Here is a 20,417-nt window from a genome sequence, read left to right as displayed (position 1 = left end):
TTAGAGATCTTTTTACTCAGTACTATTTATCAAATGACCATTAAAGTTCAAATACTGCAAAAGAATGCTTCAAGATATCATAATTTTCCTTTAGTATCATGCTTCCTCCACCCCACTCATTTAAAAATAAGAACTCTTACCTATATAACTGAGTAAGACAGGGAGGAATATTAACCCATGAGTGGCTCCCAGTAAGACCATAGCTAAATACATCCTGAAGTAAAATATCTGGAAAATCTGAGATTTGGCAAAGGCCAACACCACAATCCCTCCAAATTTTGTTAGTGTGATTCCACTGAATACCTAAAGGAAGAGAGAGAGGGTTAGAAACCACTTTTGTCAGCCCACTATAATTGAACACTTTCTCACATAGAAATTTCTTAATAGTCAAGGTCCAAAGTAATGCAAGACTGAACCCCAGCTCAGAGTTATTAAGTAGCATTGTGTTCTACCTAAAGTTGTTTTATTTGCTGCTTATTAGCCTGAAAAAAGAGGGATTATAAAGGTAAAAGCTGTGTATTCTACATGGACACTGTGTTCTGTCCCTAAACTGAGATATTTCTTTATATTCTCAGATGAAAACCATCTTAAGTATCCAAAATTGTTACAAAACAAAGTTTAATTGTTACTCCGTGACAATATTTCTATAGTGGTAAAGTAACTGGTTGATGGGCTAAACTAGGATAGAGTTGAACTAGGGATTCTCCTGACCTGAAATACCAACTGCACCCTGGGCTCTGAGTTGGGAAGGGGCCGTGCTTTCAGCACATGGCTGGCCTGTGTTCTAAATGGAACAGGCTTCCTGCTCTCTCAAACCCAACTTCTCTGTTCTTTTCCTGCTTCAGCCACACTGCCACTTACAAAGGATTCACCAACAGTTCAGGATATAGCTCTATGCAAGAAAACAGCTATTTCATGAATTGCCTGGAAACTTGTAATCCTTAGAAACTGCTGCTAAGTAAAGGATCCAAATTCTGTTTTCCCCACTGAATTTTAAAGTTCTTTCTCTGAGAAACAGTCAGTCGGTGAGCTGAGCACTTGATGCTGAAACTTCTGCCCCCTCATCCTGCTCAGGCTACTCACAGAACTGCCCATGTGCGAGACTGCCTCTTCTGCGCGTTCCACGCGGCTTCCCTTCGCACTCACTGTGAACGCTCTCGTTATGTGGCTGCAGAATTCCACGGAAATGCCACAGCTCTGAAATAAAGTGCTTCCTTTACAAAGACTGCTCTTTTCCAGTTGAAAATCATAAGCAGCCACCCCTTTCCCAGGATCTGTGGTTACCGAGGCACGCTGGGTCAGGTGGGGGAGCCCTAAGCATCCCCTTTAACTTATAAGAGAAAGCCCATCACACCAACTTAAATTGTACCAGGAGACTTGTGGAACCCTCTGGGCACAGCCCAATGCTCCAGTTTTCTACAGCAGATTTGCCTTTATTAAGGGAATTTGTTGCAACCTCATAAGGTTACCCGCCCCCACAGAGCCAGCACACTCGTCAGTTCTAGCGGGGCCTCACGGCCACTCCACCTGAAGCAGCGCCCATTTCTGAAGCACAGATGCACCGTATCTACTTTCTGTTAATACTCTCTCAAATGCTCACATCTTCAAGACTTTAACAATTAAAAAGCACCTGGCAAGTGCATGGGAGGCAAAAGGTACCGATCAGAGAATTCCATCGGGAAGGGGCAATTTTTCTCAATAAAAAGCGCACATCTTGCTGTTATTAGGCTACGTGTTTCTGCAAACCCTTCAGAATAATAAGTTAAAGGCAGAATACCCAAGCTAGACCACGAAGTCACAGTTTCATTGTGAAGGCACCACCCACGTCCCAACTCCACCTAACACTCATCCTGTCTGTCCGTGCGCACCAAGAGCAGAAGCTGGACTTGGTCTTTCACCCCAAGAAACAATGCACATAAGTGACAGAGGAGTTAGGGACAAAGTGAGTGGACCAAGACTCACCATCACCAAGTTGACCAAAGACACTGCGTTCAGACTGATACCCCACAGCCACATGACGCCAAACATGTTGATCAAGATCATGGTGATGGTGACACACATGATCACTGCAGACCACAGTTCACAGCCCAGGAGAACCATGGTCACCAACAAGATGGCGCCCAGGGACACGCTAAGGTTCAAGATCGTGTCGTCAACAATGGTCAAGTACTGCTCGTAGAAGACATAGAACACACTGGAGAGGAGGGAGAAGGTTCTGTTACAGCTTGTTCTTGATTCTGGAAGCTCTACTTTCCATCTTGCTACTACTGCAAAACTGTGAAACTACTCTGAGAGACATCCCTTGCATAAAACCTCCCTGTTTTTTATAGGCTACATCTACAGTAATTCAACTGGACCTTCGATCACTGACACCTTTGGGGCCTAATAATGATCCAAAATGTGTATATATTTTTGTGTGTGTGAGGAAGATTAGCCCTGAGCTAACATCCAATGCCAATCTTCCCCTTGTTTGCCGAGGAAGACTGGCCCTGGGCTAACATCCATGCCCATCTTTCTCTACTTTATATGGGACGCCACCACAGCATGGCTTGACCAGCGGCGTGTCTGGGATCTGAACCCAGGCCGCTGAAGCGGAGCGCGTGCAGTTAACTGCTATGCCACCAGGCCGGCCCCCAAAATGTGTATTTTATATAAAGTTTTTGTCCATAAGCCCAATCTATTCCACTTTATAGGTATTTACAAAGACTATCCCATGGTATTCTGAAAAAACAAGTCCTGACCTATCCTGAGAACCACCTGAGGCCAAATGAGGTCTATGCATGGCCTAGGAGAAAATGCTTTTTTGGCAAAGATAATCAGCTCTTCCCAGGAATTAGGGCACCCACTCTAAGAACTTCTTTCACGCAAAAACAGGCTGTCCTCCTGCCAGGAACAGGTCAGGACTCCTTTGAGTGAGATCACAGGGGTGAGGGAAAAAAACCACTTGTTTCTTCTACTTTTCTATATTTTCCCAATTCAGTAAATACTGAAATTTACCAAATAAAATACTTTCGTTATAAGGAAAAAACCCCACTAAATGAAAAAGAAAAATCTCCATAAAGGCACTGTCCCGAGTAATCAGAGTCAGGGATACCCATCAGTTACCAGCCAGGAACATCAGCTCAGCCCCTCTCTTCAAAGCCTGGTCTCCAGGCATTGCCCACTACCCTGGGTGCCACTGTGTACTGTCTCAGACTGTGAGCTCCAGCCCCAACATCAAGGTTGTCTCTCCAGCACTCGCACCTCGGTAGGTGCTCCGGATTCTGGTCCTCCTCACCCAGATACTACTTCCCTCAGTGTGTTTCGCCTGTGCTCACGATGGAGGCGTCAGAATGAAAGCTGAGTACCAGCGCCCAGCCAGGGTGGGGCCCTTCTGCAGGACACCCTCATTTATACAGAGCCCACTTCACCTGTACGGGAACACACGGTAATTGCTGCCTTTGAGGCCCATGGTTTTGGTGATGTTCCCGGCGATGAGGCGGGCTTTTCTCATGGCGTCAATGAAGTCAGCAGAGGTCTGGAGCACCGTGTGGTAGGTCATGAAGTAAGTGGCTCCAACACCAGTGTCATTGCCGAGGATGTTAACTGCCGAACTATAAGCAGCATGTCCCCTGAGAGAGAACTCCGTGGGGTCAGAAAGACCATGCCTTATGAACTACCCAAAGAATCTGTGTGGTCAAGGCTAAGTGCTGTCATCTGACACCCTGGCTCAGAGGTTGGACCTAGCTATGAACATCAGGGAAAAGGAAGGCCCCGTCAATTTGGGACGATGAAGGTTTTAGCTTATTCTCTCCCACGCTGGCTTTTCTTTACTGCTTTTGGCTTCTTGGGTGTGTAGCTGCTATCGTTTCTATAGCTGGTTCTGCTCACAATCAAATGTGTTTTCATACAGACTGTGCTCAACAGTGCTGTGTGACAGGAGGCAGGAAAGGCCGAGGGCCCTGGAGTCAGACAGCTGTGAGACCAGCCTCAACCCTGCCACATACTGGCCATGGAACCCTGGGCAAAGGTACTGAATCTGGGCTACAGGGTCATCTTCTGCACACGGTGTCCACTTCCTGCTCTCAGGGCTGTGTGACGAGTAAGTGAAATAAGGTCAGTGAGGGCCCAGCACGATACTGCCACGTAGGAGGCTCCCCGTAAGTGGTGGCTGTTGCCTTCACTTTGATTTGTTTTAATGTAGGCCAACGCATTCAGTCCGCAAGCAGACCACGCTGCAAGATTCACTTCTATTTTATTTTTAGAGATAGCCTTCCCACGGTACCTAGTATAGGTCTCAAAACACAGACATGACATATGTGACTAACTGATGGGACTCAGGTCAGATTATGTATTCTCAGGAAAAACAGGGATGTCCAGGGTTGACCTAACATACACAAGATATATTCATCTTCCTTCTACAAAAGCTTCCAAATCACCCCACCCCAGACTTCCAGCCATCCTCATTATTTCTGGGCCAGATATCCTGTTTCCATGGGTAACTGGCTGCCTGGCTGGACAGGGGCGTGAGACAACCCATAACCTCATATATGGACAGGTTGGCAAGAAGCACAGTGGGGCTAAAAGAATCTAAACCTTAATCAAGGATGACATTACCAAAGCAGAGATGCTGTCCCAAATGCCCAGACACAAGTGAACAGACCACCTCACATTCTGAAACACCACGTGCTCCTCCTCCTCCTCCACCCTGCTGGCAGCCTGCACAGGACTCTGCATCCATTCATACAGCCAGGAGGGCCAGGACACAGAGGAGCATAAGAAATGAATGCTCAAGCCAGGATGAGATCAGCTGCAAGTCATGAGGCGTTTTCTTTCAAGGTGTTTTAGGTTTCTCTGCTTTCACAGAAGGATGGAGACAGGGTGGAGAGGGGAGGGGGTAGAGAGGAGGACCTTTCCCACACGCCTGTTTCTACCCCTGCCCTCCTCTAGTTGTCCAGTGGGCGCGAATCTGAACAGTCAGTGACACTTACCCTTTGCCACACTTGGGGTTCGGGTTATCGGAAAGGAACATGGGTAGGAATCTCATGAAGTCTCCGCCCTGAGGCCGCTGTTTGCCCTCCAGAGTCAGAGGCCTGCAGCGGATGCAGGCAGGGTCAACCACTAGGAGAAACACAGGGAAGGAGCCAAGGTGAGAAGAATGGATCTCCAGATTTTATTTAAACCATTTAAAAATACTGATAAAGAAATGAGAGGAATTCTTTTCCTGAATCTTTTTTCTTATCCAAAGGCTTCAAACGTGTGATTTTCATAGTCTAGTAAATTTGAGACACCATCTTCATCTCAGGCAGGCTGCACAAATCTTCTAAGGAGGTTTCCTGCTTTAAGGATGACCTCAGTTGGTGCTATCAGAGCCCAGGGCTTTCATGTCTTTATCAAGAAAGCTTGGGCCGGCCCTGTGGCTTGGTGGTTAAGTGCGCGCGCTGCGATGCTGGTGGCCCGGGTTCGGATCCCGGGTGCGCATCGAGGCACCACTTCTCCGTTCATCCTGAGGCCGAGTCCCGCATACAGCAACTAGAAGGATGTGCAGCTACGACAGACAACTATCCACTGGGGCTTTGGGGGGAAGAAATAAAATAAATAAAATCTTCAAAAAAAAAAAAAAAAAAGAAAGCTCTAGGACAACCTTAGCATTCTTACTAAACCACAGGGCAACAGTGACAGACAAGGGGGGGAATGCCCATGAGAAGCTACAACCAGACACCAAGCAAGAGAGGCAGCCGGTGTCGTCAGGAGGAGATGAGAAACCTGAAAACTCCGAAAACCAGAGGCCCGTGACTTGGGCCTGCTGTAGCCTGCAGCCCTGCGGGGGGCCGTCAGAGACAAGAACAACACAACGTTCTTTAGCTGAGGAAAAGGACAATGACAAAGGGAATGAGACCCAGCGCTGGCATATAAATAGGTATAAACTGAGGTGAAATGCAAATGATTTTTTAAATTAGGGTAAAATTTTTCAGAAAAAAAGGAATAAGATTTGCAAAAGGATGAAAGTACCTGAAGCGTTGCAGAACTGGTCAGTGCTATTGTAGACCCTACAGCAAGACGATTGCGGCTTAACCCAATCAAAATAATCGTCAAGCCAGGAGGAGGGCACGAAGCCTATTCGCGTACTAGAGCAAAGGAGAAACCAGTTAGCGACTGCTCCACAGGGACCAAGTCTTTAGTTTCAGTCCTTTTTCTTGAAACCTAACTTCCTTTTCTAGATTTATCCTGCTCCCCAGTCAAAAGACAGACCTCACTAGCACTTAATGGAAAACCTTCAAAGTAGGACACGGTACACGAGTCCTTTCAAAGGTTTTGCTCAGGTAAAACTAGATTTAGCACTATTTTGAAAAACAAATTTTCCAAGAAAATCCATTTTCAGTGAGACATTTCAGGCCCCAGCTGACCGAGAGCCCGCCTGGCTGCTTCTGCCACGGCAAAGCAAGCCCGGGTGGTACTGACTAGTTGTCCAGCTGAGCCGCGCTGAATATCTGCTGCACCAGGGAGTCGCTGTCGCAGCCCATGCCCCCGCACACCATGTTCTGCCCTTTCAGAGACGTGTAGTTGTGCCCTTCCTCCAGGACAAAGTACACCGGTGGACCCGCATGCAGGTACTGACTGATGGACTTGAAATAATCGATCACGTAGGAGTCCTGAAAGAAAGATCAAAGAGCAGCCAAGTATGAACGTTCTGCCGTGTATCAGCAAGGTGATGATACTAAGAATTAAGAGGGCACTGGGAAGCTCCTGGCCGAGACACCCCCAGCCCAGATTTGTGATTCCCGACACAGCCACTTCCCCCTCCCCCACCCTCCCTGGGCCCAGGCTGGTCCCATCATTAGGAGGGCACCTCACAAGGTAGGAGACTGGCTGTGCCCCAGAGGGCTGTCTCAGAGTTCAGAATGCTAAGATGGCCCACACTGGCAGAGCTTTGTGGCAGTTCTTATAACATGGGAGAACCTGCCAGCACTTGCATTTAGAAGCAGGCACTAGGGCCGGCCCCGTGGCTTAGCGGTTAAGTGCGCACACTCCGCTACTGGCGGCCCGGGTTAGGATCCCAGGCGCGCACCAATGCACCACTTCTCCGGCCATGCTGAGGCAGCGTCCCACATACAGCAACTAGAAGGATGTGCAACTATGACATACAACTATCTACTAGGGCTTTGGGGGAAAAAAAGGAGGAGGATTGGCAATAGATGTTAGCTCAGAGCCGGTCTTCCTCAGCAAAAAAAAAGAAGAGGATTAGCATGGATGTTAGCTCAGGGCTGATTTTCCTCCCCCCAAAAAAAGAAGCAGGCACTAGCTTGAAATATCCACATGTCTGTTTTGAAAAATTCATTCACCATTGGCTAAATAAGTTAAAATAAAAAAGGAGGCATCTTACGTCTGGCATTGAAAGAAACTGATCCAATCCAATTTCCACTTTGTTCAGGACTGCAATACTGAATGACAGAACACCCACAAATACTGCTATCTGGAATGAAAAGTGAGTTATAAGACAGTGATTGCTTAGTGTTATGAGCTTAAGAACATAAATAAAGTCTTAAACACAAAAAACAGGACTTTTCTAAACTGAAGAGCAAGTTTAAATGACATGCTGAGAAAACAGGGAGCACAGGGTGACTGAAATCACAGGATCTAGAGTCCAACTACCTGGGTTCAAATCCTGGCTCTACTACTTACGAGCTGAGTGACCCTGGGGAAGTCACTTAACCTCTCCTACCTTCTATTTCCTTGTCAGTAAAACAGGAAAAATAAAAGACTTATAAGATAGTTTTGTGGATTAAATGAGAAAAGCTAGGGGTAATCCAGATTTTCGCACAATACTTAATATTTAGCACAATACCCAATGTGTTCAATAAATATTAGGTATTACTTTTACTATTATTGGAAACTAATTGAAGTTCTTTTAGCAGAGAAGTGATAGATTATAACTGTTGGCTACATCCAGTATACAAACTACAGAAAGCTCTTGCTCGGTTGCTGGGGACTAGGCGAGTGGGGGGTGTGGGGGAGGGAGGTGGGTGACACTGTAACCAGGGAGACTGTTGTGGTAAAGGAACAGTTCTATATCTTGATTGCAGTGGTGGTTACACAAATCTGCACATGTGATGAAATGACACAGAACTAGACATAGTGCCAATGTCAAATTCCTGGTCTTGGTATTGAACTGTAATTGTGTAAGACCATAGGAGGGAACTAGGGGAAGGGTATGCAGGTCCTCTTTGTACTACCTTTGCAACTGTCTATGAATCTATAATTATGTCAAAATAAAAACTTACAACAAAAACTGCTTATGTTGACTGCTAAAAACTAGCTAGAAAAATATTTGATATATTTGCATGTATCTGCTTTTGCATTTTTGCATATATACTTAACAGCTGTCAGAATCTCCTTCTCAAGCGGTCTAGTTTCTTAGAAGTGATGTGACAAATCTGTTTTGGGGAGAAAAACAAGAACCACCACAGATAAGCTCATACCACAATTGGTCGCATCCAGTCCTTAAGCAGAAGTGGAGAATAGGAGTTTTTGAAGAACCAAAACAAGCAGCTTTCAGAGGCCTGGACGCCGGTTCCATCTTCAGAGCCTCTGACACAGCAAAGGATGTCCAGCCGGTTTCTCTGAAGGGATAAAGAGGAACAAAGGTCACATCCTCCAGCTGCTTCATCTAGATTCTAGACCCAAATTAAATAGATTGTAATCCTGATAACAACTCACCTCTTGACGCTTAATGTCTAGCCCCAAGAGACTCACAAAACAGGTAATCTGAAGAAGGAAGTCAATGAAGACTGCCAGTCCCGCAAACAGAGAGAAAGTGTGCACGGCTGGCATCACTGACAATGCTCCTGCAGGGACAGAAAAGCTGCCACGTCACTTCTACTCACAGCAGAAGACTACGAGAGTCTTACACTCCTGTGTACATATGAACACAAGGAGCCAGAACAGGCCAAACTCATGAGAAGACCCTCACCACCCCCCCACAAAGGTATGCTGCAAAAGTCCGTGGACGCCACGCTAGATGTGGAAAAGAATCTGTAAGCCCAGCGTTTTGCAAAATGGTGTCAACACCAGAACCACTTGGGGAGTCACAAATGTAGGTTCCTGAGCCCCGCCCCATTCTGAGTAATCAAAACAAGGGGCATTCAATCTCGATTCTACTGCATTTAATAGGCTCTCCAGGCAAGTCTGTGCACATTTAACTTAGAGAATCATTAATACAGGCCATTTCTTACAGTACCTCCTATGCTTCATCTAAGAGAGGGACAGTATTTTCCATCTGCTATTTTGTCAACAATATTCGTCTTCCAGTTTAGTTATACTCAAGTGAGGATGCTCTGAGTCAGAAGCACTAGGTTAAGACTCAGAAACTGCCAATTGGCAGCCCACAGGCCAGATATGTCCTGTTTGGCCCACACTGTATCAATCCATTTCAGGATTAAAAAACATTTTTAAAATAAGTAGTCAATATTTAACAATGAGATCACACACAAAATCTAGATTCACAGCTTTGACTGAAAAAATAAAAGATCGGATCTAACAGCACTTGGCCACCAACACATAAGTGCCTCTTTTACACCTGCGCACTCCAGGTGCCACAATCCCCACTGCTCCTACTGTCTCCCCAGAGTCACTCCAACCTCGAGGCACTGTGTCAGCTGCTATTATCATCGCGGTTGTGGTGGTTTTCTTAAAAGAGAGGTAAAAAGAGGAAATAACTTTTTTTGTACTTGTATTCACCAAAAGGAAGTAAAAGGGCCACAGGTTTCAAAGCACATCACTTTGTGGAAAGGAAGAATAATATGCTAACAGCATCTGTGTTGAAAGACCGCCACCTTCGATGATCCTACAATGGCCCTGTGTAAGATAATCTGGTGGCCCATGTAGGCATTTCCATCTGTGACTCGTGGATTGTATGTCTTCTCTAGACTCCCTGAGTGATTCTAATTCAGACTCCTCTTCAGAGGATGTATTCAGTTTTCTCCTACTACTTTTACTACACCCCAGAGATGGGGGCAGATAGCCCCGCTAGTAAGGCTAGTCAGTGATTTCTTTAGTCAAAAGAAATGTAAAAGTGCTGGTTTTTGTCCCAGCTTATTCTGGCTCCTCGTATTGAGGTAAGAGTCAAGAACCTCTGCTCATTAACGAGGCTGCTTCCCCAATAAGTGGTGTGTACAGACGAGGAATACTGCCTATGAGAACAACGGCAAATGTCTTACCAGCTAATGCCTATGAACTTTGCTTGGAATGTTGCTACTTAGAGCATTGTGTTGAGAAGGATTCTGTGACTATGGAAAAATGCCATTTTCACATATCAACATTTGCCATGGGTGCCAAAAAGGGAAGTGGCAGAGGAGTTCTAGGTAAGTGTCATCCTGGACCCCAACATCAACACTGTCTTGAAACAACGTGAGAAAGAAGACACTTGCAAAATGATACCCAAGATACTGCCACCAGTTTTTCTGAATCTTTCCAATTATGGAATAAAGCTTAAACCAGGAAGCAACACAAAGGGGCATATTCAGATCTCTACCTTCTTCTATTCCCAGGCTCAGCTAATTGTAGGACTGGAAGAATTCAAACAGTAATTACCTAAGAAAAATGCAAGAGTCTCTGAAAAGGACGACAGGAACATACTAGGAGCCACTTCTCCTAGGACCCTGCCCAGCTGCTGATCCAGGGTTTCTCCCTGAAGACGTTCATCTCTCTTAAAAAAACAACAAAAAAATATGCAACATTAAAATTTCTAAATAACAATGCCACCTCTTTGCTTCTTTGCTGCCTTGTGTGAACTCGATGGTAAAGAATAACGATTAGTAGCTTCTACTTATTGTATAAAAACTTTGGTGGAGGACCTACAACTTCTCATGTGAATTCATTCAGGGCATTACTGAACCCCTGCGCTAGGTAAGAGGTGAGAAGCTCAAGGAAAGACTAGATCATGTTATCAGGAAAATACAGAGAAGACATGCTATAGACAGCTGGACCATTAAATGACACTCTTACATGCCACTGAGTCTCCACACAGGAAAGGCAACAGGACAAGGGGACTGCATGAGAACCAATTGACTGAGATCATTTTCTACATCAGCGGGTGCCATGTTGACCTTCTGTCTTTTTAGTGGCACCTCTGACAAATCTTTCATTCTACACTACATGGAGAAATATTGTAACAGCACTCGTACCCAAAATATTTTCCACAAGCATGTTAGCCCTATTTGCAAACATATTTAAAACCAAATTCTCATTTTATATCTATTCCACCAACCAAAGAGAGGGGTGAACTTCTTGGTCTCAAAATGTCCAGAACAAGTTACAGGCACCAATGAGCAACCCAGAGGAAAGGAAACAAGGCCTCCTCATTATCCATACTCACAAATACCCTGCATGGGGCCAGACAGCCATTAATGGGGCCCAGCGCTTGGTCAGACGCCAAGCTCTGTGAGACGATGAACATCTACCTGGTAGGTCTGGACCAGAATGAAGATGTTGTCCACCCCAACAGCCAGCACCAGGAATGGGATGACCTCGATCACAATGAGGGTGACAGGGATCCCAATGTAGCTGAAGATGCCCAATGAGCACGCCACGGAGCTCAAAACAATGAGGATACCTGCGATGCCAAGGGAGATTTTAGAATCCACCTGAGAGATGAAACAGAGACACAAATAGTCAGAGAACTCTTTATCCTGCTACTAAAAGGTCCTCATTTTTACCTCTTTACTGGGTATAGCTAATCTGGAATTAAAAGTACAATTCCCAGTTTGAGAGAAGATATAAAAAAATCTTCTAGGTCTTCCCTAGCAACATATTTTTATAAGCTTCCATTCTTAGGTGATGGAGTGGACATTATTAGAAAAAACTGGATTATGTGAAATAAATTCTAGGTTTAAGATAAACCTAAAAAATTGGAACTGAAGAAAACCGATGCAGGAAATAGAAAAAGTTACATACAATTAAAACATGGGAGAATTTAAGGCAGTTTTGAACATAATTAATTATGATTAAGTAGAGGCAAAAAGATGACATAACGCTGTGCACTGCCATTTCTAACACACAGACACACGAGAAACACACACACACCACTTACTAGAAGCCTGCTACAGCTTTTGATGTGTCCCAAGGCTATGGAAATATACAGAAACATGATGCCATAGCTGATCACAACAGTGAAGACATCACTGTAACTTTCACGATTTAGTTCATCTTCAATACTTTGTTCAGCAATGAAAGAAATGGTCAGATTTGGATTCTTGTAGTTTTTCACAAAATTAATAAACCTAAAGAGTAAGCAAATTTTATATTTTTAGTTAAAACTTAGTGAAAGCTAAGTAACTTCTTCCCAACTTCTGACACAAAAGCCACACTGACCTCACCTTTACCTGCATTAGGATCTTCTCTGCTGGAGACTAGAAGGCGAGACACCCCCGGATTACAAAGTGCCAGAAATGCTGAATTTTCTACCATTTAAAACAGGTTTAGAACAAGTTTAAAAGGTGGTTCATGTTCTCCTTATTTCTTTTTACTAAAAAATATATATATTTTTAAGATTTTATTTATTTTTTCCCCCCAAAGCCACAGTAGATAGTTGTATGTCACAGCCGCACATCCCTCCAGTTGCTGTATGTGGGACGCGGCCTCAGCATGGCCAGAGAAGTGGTGCGTTGGTGCGCGCCTGGGATCCAAACCCGGGCCGCCAGCAGAGGAGTGCGTGCACTCAACCGCCAAGCCACGGGGCCGGCCCTAAATCTAAATAAAGTATATTAAAGATCTACACTCATGTAACAAAATTTTAAGCTGATCTAGAGATTCAATGTAATCCCTATCAGAATCCCAGCTGACTTCCTTGTAGAAAGATAAGCTGATTCTAAAATTCATATGGAATTGCAAGGGGCCCAGAACAGCCCCTTCTCATTCAAGAAGAACAAAGTAGAACTCACACTTCCCGACTTCAAACCTTCTTTCTATAAAACAACAGTAATCAAGACAGTGTGGTACTGGCACAAGGATGGACACACAGATCAAAGGAACATAACTAAGAGTCCAGAAATAAACCATGTATCCGTAGTCACCTAATTTTCAACAAGGGTGGCAAGACTATCCAATGAGGGAAAGAATAATCTTTTCAATAAATGGTCTAGGACAACTGGACAGCCACATGCAAAAGAAGGAACTCAAATGGATCAAAGACCTAAATGTGACAGCTAAAGCTATAAAGCTCTCAGACGGACACATGGGTGTAAATCTCCATGTCCTTGGATTAGGCAATGGTTTCTTAGATAGGATACCAAAAGTATGAGCAACAGAAGAAAAAATAGATAAACTGGACTTCATCAAAATTAAAAACTTTTGTGCTTCAGTGAACACCATCAAGAAAGCAAAGCAAAAACAAACCAAAGAATGGGAGCAAATACTTGGAAATCATGTATCTGATAAGGGACTTGTAGAATACATAAGAATTCCTATAATTTAATAATAAAAATACAAATAACCCAGTTAAAAATGGGCAAAGGCAACATCATACTCAATGGGGAAAAACTGAAAGCCATCCCTCTGAAAACAGGGACAAGACAAGGGTGCCCACTCTCACCACTCTTATTCAACACAGTACTGGAGGTTCTGGCCAGAGCAATTAGGCAAGAAAAAGGAATAAAAGGAATCCAAATAGGCAACGAAGAAGTGAAACTCTCGCTGTTTGCAGATGACATGATCTTATATATAGAAAATCCTAAAGAATCCATTGGAAAACTATTAGAAATAATCAACAACTACAGCCAAGTGGCAGGGTACAAAATCAACTTACAGAAATCAGTTGCATTTCTATATACCAACAACGAACTAACAGAAAGAGAACTCAAGAAGACAATCCCATTTACAATTGCAACAAAAAGAATAAAATATCTAGGAGTAAATTTAACCAAGGAAGTGAAAGACCTATACAATGAAAACTATAAGACATTATTGAGCGAAATCAATGATGACATAAAGAAATGGAAAAAGATTCCACGCACTTGGATTGGAAGAGTAAACATAGTTAAAATGTCCATACTACCTAAAGCAATCTACAGATTCAAGGCAATCCCAATCAGAATCCCAAGGACATTCTTGACAGAAACAAAACAAAGAATACTAGCATTCATATGGGGCAACAAAAGACCCCGTATAGCTAAAGCAATCCTGAAAAAGAAGAACAAGACTAGAGGCATCACCATCCCTGACTTCAAAACATACTACAAAGCGATAGTAATTAAAACAGCATGGTACTGGTACAAAAACAGACACACATCAATGGAACAGAATCGAAAGTCCAGAAATAAAACCTCATATCTGTGGGCAGCTAATCTTTGACAAAGGAGCTAGGACACACAGTGGAGAAAGGAAAGTCTCTTCAATAAATGGTGCTGGGAAAACTGGACAGCCACTTGCAAAAGAATGAAAGTAGACCACCTTCTTTCACCATACACAAAAATTAACTCAAAATGGATCAAAGACCTGAAGGTGAGCCCTGAAACTATAAAACTCCTGGAGGAAAATATAGGTAGTACACTACTTGCCATCAGTCATAAAGGAATCTTCTTGAATTTCATGTCTACTCAGACAAGGGAAAAAAAGAAAAAATAAACAAGTGGGACTTCAGCAGATTAAAGAGCTTCTACAAGGCAAATGAAACCAGGATCAAAATGAATAGGGAACCCACCAGCTGGGAAAAAATATTTGCAAACCGTATATCTGACAAGGGATTAATCTCCATAATATATAAAGGACTCACACAACTGAATAACAAAAAAACAAACAACCCAATCAAAAAGTGGGCAGAGGAAATGAACAGACACTTCTCTAAAGACGATATACAGTTGGCCAATAGGCGCATGAAAAGATGCTCAACATCACTAGTCATCAAGGAAATGCAAATCAAAACCACACTAAGATATCACCTTACATCCGTCAGAATGGCTATAATCACCAAGACAAAAAGCAACAAATGCTGGAGAGGCTGAGGAAAAATGGGAACCTTAATCCACTGCCGGTAGGAATGCAAACTTGGTGCAGCCTTCATGGAAAACAGTATGGAGATTCCTCAAAAATTTAAAAATAGAAATGCCTTATGATCCAGCTATCCCACTACTGGGCATCTACCCAACAAATGTGAAATAAACAATCCAAACAGGCTTATGCACCCCTATGTTCATCGCAGCATTATTCAGTATCGCCAAGACACGGAAGCAACACAAGTATCCCTCGAGTGATGAATGGATAAAGAAGATGTGGTATATATATACCATGGAATACTACTCAGCCATAAAGAAAGACAAAATCGTCCCATTTGCAACAACGTGGATGGATCTGGAGGGTATTATGTTAAGTGAAATAAGCCAGAAAGAAAAAGACAAACACGACATGATTTCACTCATATGTGGAAGATAAACCAACACACGCACAGATAGAACTGTTTGGTCGTTACCAGGGGCTAGGCGGGTGAGGAGTGGGCACAAGCGGTGGAGGGATGCACTTATATGGGGACTGATAAACAAAAAAATTTCACAATTAAAAAAAATAAAGAGAGGAAGAAAAAAGAAAAAAAGGAAAGGTAGAATAGGTTTTAGAAAAACAACTATAAGGGTCTGTAACCTGTAACAGTATGTTAAACTTAAGGCTTTTTTGGCACCCAATGCCTTTGAGAGGAAAGAAAACTGTAGTTGGATTAGTCAGTGATTATTAACAGTTGGCGATTTATTACTCCCTTAACAAATATTTATTTACAAAAAAATGGGCAAAGAATAGGAATAGACATTTCTCCAAGGAAGTGACAGAAAGACCAATAAGCACATGAAAGACACTGGAAATCATTAGTCATCGGGAAATGCAAATCAAAATCACAATGAGACACCACTTCCCACCAACTAGGACAGCTAGAATCAAAAAGTCAGATAACAACCAGTGCTGGAGAGGATGTGGAGAAATCAGAACCTTCATACTCTGCTTGTGGGAATGTAAAATGGTGCAGTCACTTTAGAAAACAGTCTGGCAGTTACCAGTCACAAGAGTTAACAGTCAAAGAGTTACCATATGACCCCGCAATTCTACTCCTAGGTGTCTATCCAAGAGAAAAGAAAACATAAGTTCACACAAAACTGGTATACGAATGTCTATAGCAGCATTATTCATAATAGCCAAAAGGTAGAAAACAACCCATATGCGCATCAATTGATGAATGGATAAACAAAATGTGGTATATTCAAAGGATGGAGCATTACTCAGCCATAAAAAGAAATGAAGTACTGCTACACGCCACAACTTGGATGAACCTTGAAAACACTATGCTGAGCGAAAGAAGCAAGACACAGGAAGTCCACACATATGATTCCACTCATATAAAAATCCAGGACAGGAAAATATAAGGAGAGAGAAAGTAAATTAGTGGTTGCATAGGGCTGGGAGGTGGGAAGACAAAAGGAGACAGGTTGACAGCTAAAGGAGATGGAGTTTCTTCCTGAGGTAAAGAAAACGCTTTATAATTGGCTGTGGTGATGGTTGCACGTATCTGTGAATATACTAAAAGCTACTGAATTGTACACTTTAAATGGGTGAAACGTATCATATATGAATTATATCGCAACAAAGCTGTTTAAACAAAAAAAGGACTGAAGGGTATAAAGTAAACAGTCGAAGTCCCCTGCCCTCCTCAGTCCTCTCTTCCCTTTCTCTAGAGATTACAGTTAACAATTTCTTGAGTCATTTGCTTGGTATTTTTTCTAGGCATGGACAGCACCTATAGCATATATTTACCTAAACATGCTGATTGCAGTTTTTATTTAATACATCTTGAACCACTTATGGGCCTATCTTTAATGACTGCATAATTTTCTACTGTACCTATCACTTACTAAAGTACATTCAGGTTGCTCCCAGTTTTTGCTGTTAGAAAATGATGCAAGGAACATTTCTGCTTAAATACGTTTGCATTCTTGTGCAGGGATATCTGTTTAAACAATGTTTACAGGTAAATTTATTTACAGATTCTTTTCTTAGCATCACTAGTACCAAGTGAAAACCATGACATAACTTAGATCCGACGCTGGTTAATTTGGCTGAATGACATTGAAGTGCTGTCTGTTAGCACCCAGCTTCCCACAACGCAGGGACAGGTTGTTTAGACCCCGTGAGCAACTCACTCTCTTTCCCAGGCCTGGGTCCTCCGGAGCTTCTCTGTTTCGTTATAGTAATTATTGACAGGAAAGGTAATCACAAGGGCTGTGGCATTATTGTAGTTTTGATCTAGAAAGGAAAAATGTGATGTCAAAAAGATTACAAGGGTGCAGAAAATTAGATCAATAACAGGGAAAATCATTGGAGAGCTAGGTGACTGATTTCCCACTGGGGCTCTAAACTTACATCCCTGTTCTCTAAGAACAAAAATGGGGTTCACTGAAATAGCATCCATGCAGTTCAGTTAATGAATAAAACATTCTCTATCTGAGGTAGGCACAATTTTCATTCAGGAACAGTAGCTTTTCTTTTAACTACATAGCACGTGTACAGTAAAAATTCCAAACAGAGCAGAAAGGTGTTGAGCGAAGCCTCTCCCCTCGCTCAGTCCCGTTCCCTCCTCTTGGTTCTCCTCCCCACGCTGTGACTGCCTGTGACGCTTCCTAGAGCTACTTGACGCACGCGCGCGCAAACACATCATGTTCTTCCCCTTTCCTTCTTTTTTACACAGATAGTAATATACTATTCTGCACATTTTCTTCTTAAATTTGTATCTTGAGAATGCTCCGTTTTAGTACAGAAAGAGCTTCCTTATTCTTTTCTCTACTATATTATATTTTCTAGTATAATTTAATCCATCTCCAACTGATGGATATTTTTGCACTTTTTTTTGTTATTTTTAATGTGTAAAATACATTATTTGTAGATTCGGTTCTAGTACAATCACTGACTCAAAACCATATGTGCATTTTTAATTTTGATAGATTCTCCCAAACTGCTCTCCAAGGCTATCCTATTTTTCATTCCTTTACTCAACCAAGTATTTACTGAGACCCACTCTGTGACAGGCATTATTTAGGTGCTGTGAACACATCAGTGAACAAGAGAGAAAAACCCCTGCAGCCCTGGAGCTTACATTCCAGCAACCAATCGACACCTCCCCCAACAGCGCAGTTCCCCGTACTCTCACCCACAGGGTTTCATCGAACTCCTAGATCTCTGCCAACCTGTGAGGCAGAAAGGGTTGAGCATTTTCCCCGCATAACTACAAGCCATTTGTAGTTCTTCTTTTGTTAATTTGCATATATAGCTTTGCCCACTTTTCTTCTGGGTTGTTGACCTTTTCTTTTTTCCATAAGAGCTCTTTATCCTTAAGGAAATGCTGTCTGTTATATATACTACTTTTTTCCTCCAGCTTTTTGTTTTTTTTTTTAAACTTTATGATGTTTGTTCTCCACACAGGAATTTAAAATTCTTATGTAGTCAAATTCATCAGTATTTCCTTTTGTGACTCCTGCGTTTTGTGTCTTGCTTAGAAATGCCTTCTCCATTTTAAAATTATTTTAAAAAATTCCTCCTGTATTTTCTCCCAGTTCTTTAATAGTTTTACTTCTCAAATTTCAAATCTTTGTTCTGTCTGGAGTTTATTTTGGCAGAAGGAAGAAGGTAGAGATCAAGCTTAATTTTGATGGCTGTGACTAGTCAGTTGGTGACACAACCTTTTCCCCAACAAGCAGAAATGGTGTTTTATTATAAGAGGTACAGTAAAATTTAAATACAGACCAAACTCCTCCCCTCCCACTGGGTGAGGAGCATATCTATTTGGCCTCTTCATTGAGCTGGAGTAAAAACCAGTTGAGCTGCCTATAATTAGGCTTCAGATGCCAAAGTTGTCACATGAATCATTGCCCCATAGTAGCTGCTACACTGTTCCAAGGTGCTACAGGAACCAGCAAAGAGCAAACCAGCTGCTCCTCCCAGTAGAAAAGTGTCTGAATTCTTAATCAACTGGTTTAGAAGGAAAAAAATCCATCAACTTTCTTTTTCCCCATATCTCACCTATTATCTCTTTCCCATTACAGATACTCTTAACCTGAGGTCCACAGACTCCCTAGGGGTTCTACAGATGAGCTTCAAGGATTCCATGAACTCCCTGAAACTGAACAACACATAATGTGCATGTGCACCACTGCATTATTCTGGGGAAATGTCCTTAGCTTTCGACAGCTTCCCAAAGTGTGACGTAAAAAAGGCTAACACCATCCACTTCTTTTAAGTCCAGAACAAAACCCAAAGCCAAAGGAGAATTATTATATTTGGGATTTAAGAGAAAGAGAATTAATAAGACTGTTCAATTTATGAAATCTTCATAATTACCACTTGACTGTTAACAACAGAGCCAAAACTATTTTATCTAGCAGGAAAAATGAACGCTTCTCTTACTTACCATCATAGCCTCCTAACACGAGCCACGGGAACACTGGTCCACCAAACGTACCCAGACAAGGATCATGGAGCAAACTTGTATCATTCAGAGAGGCAGGAGCCCTGCCAAGAAATTTAGAAAACACCTCCGGATTAGAACAAACCTCAAGACATCACAGAGACCTAAACATTTTACAACAAACGGTTAATGAGGCTGATTATATTCTAAGCACAGTGTGGGCCCTGAGGTTCTTTGGGTGAGTAACACAGTTCAGCACTTGCCTTTGGGAGCTCAGAATCACTGAGTATCTCACGTGCACGGTGCACAGAAGAGGGAACAATTAATACATTGGGAAAACTGTTGCCAAAAAGAGGAGACCTGTACAGAACCAGGTCTCTAGGCCGAGGGAGAATTCCCCAGGGAGGGTGAAATGAAGGTGTTCCATGGGACTCCAACTGGGGGGAAGATAAAAGGCAGAGAACAGGTACTTGAGAGAGGAGAGAGCAAGAGGATGGCGGCTTAAGGAACGACGACGACAAGAAGTCCTGCATGGGGTACCCATGAAGGGGAGAACTTCTGAGAGAGGGGATGGGGCTGGAACAGGCGAGGGACAGTGAACAAAAGGATTCAGTGCTATGCTGAGCAGTTTGGATCTCTACCCTGTAGACACGGAGGAACAATCAGAGATGTGGGGGAAAGGGGTCACGAGCTGTTTTACAAAGATACCTCAGGTGGCAAAGTGGAAGGAGGTGTGCAAGTGGGAGAGGAAGGGAGGCAGGGAGACCAGTCAGGAGGTTCATGCAATGGCCCACGCAAGGGACCACCGGTAGTGCAGTGAAGACAGACAGACAACCAGTGGAGAGGGAACCAGCATTTCAGGACAGATCATAAGCCAGAACTCGGCTGGGCACTTAACGCAGGTTCTCACGATAAACCGAACCACCACCCTTCAGAGCCAATGGCTGATGGTTTCAGGCCCTGGAGGTCACCTGCTCCAGTCAAACAGGCTGCAGGGCTGCAGCCAGAA

The 20,417-nt window shown here is 43.1% G+C and overlaps 1 protein-coding gene across 6 annotated transcripts in view; it reads right to left on the bottom strand.

Moving 5' to 3' along the window:
• Positions 1–20,417, bottom strand: part of NPC1 (NPC intracellular cholesterol transporter 1) — a 51,771-nt gene that overhangs the window by 1,346 nt on the left and 30,008 nt on the right. For 5 of the 6 annotated variants that reach the window (XM_087438970.1, XM_087438971.1, XM_004421045.3 and 2 more), the window contains 15 exons: positions 19,412–19,512; positions 17,151–17,253; positions 12,068–12,257; positions 11,439–11,621; positions 10,570–10,684; positions 8,698–8,825; positions 8,460–8,600; positions 7,364–7,453; positions 6,442–6,632; positions 5,992–6,107; positions 4,971–5,100; positions 3,411–3,611; positions 1,963–2,194; positions 1,084–1,197; positions 141–303 (listed from right to left, as the gene is read on the bottom strand). In XM_087438970.1, coding sequence (XP_087295096.1) covers positions 141–303; positions 1,084–1,197; positions 1,963–2,194; positions 3,411–3,611; positions 4,971–5,100; positions 5,992–6,107; positions 6,442–6,632; positions 7,364–7,453; positions 8,460–8,600; positions 8,698–8,825; positions 10,570–10,684; positions 11,439–11,621; positions 12,068–12,257; positions 17,151–17,253; positions 19,412–19,512 — 2,198 coding nt within the window. The remainder of the gene's footprint in view (positions 1–140; positions 304–1,083; positions 1,198–1,962; positions 2,195–3,410; positions 3,612–4,970; positions 5,101–5,991; positions 6,108–6,441; positions 6,633–7,363; positions 7,454–8,459; positions 8,601–8,697; positions 8,826–10,569; positions 10,685–11,438; positions 11,622–12,067; positions 12,258–17,150; positions 17,254–19,411; positions 19,513–20,417) is intronic. The other variant, XM_087438972.1, reaches the window with a different exon arrangement.

This window comes from Ceratotherium simum, chromosome 14, assembly GCF_057802395.1.
Source record: "Ceratotherium simum simum isolate JZ-2026a chromosome 14, ASM5780239v1, whole genome shotgun sequence".
NCBI lineage: Eukaryota > Metazoa > Chordata > Mammalia > Perissodactyla > Rhinocerotidae > Ceratotherium > Ceratotherium simum.
The sequence above is the reverse complement of the archived record's forward strand: the minus strand, read 5'-3'. Positions and strand labels throughout refer to the sequence as shown.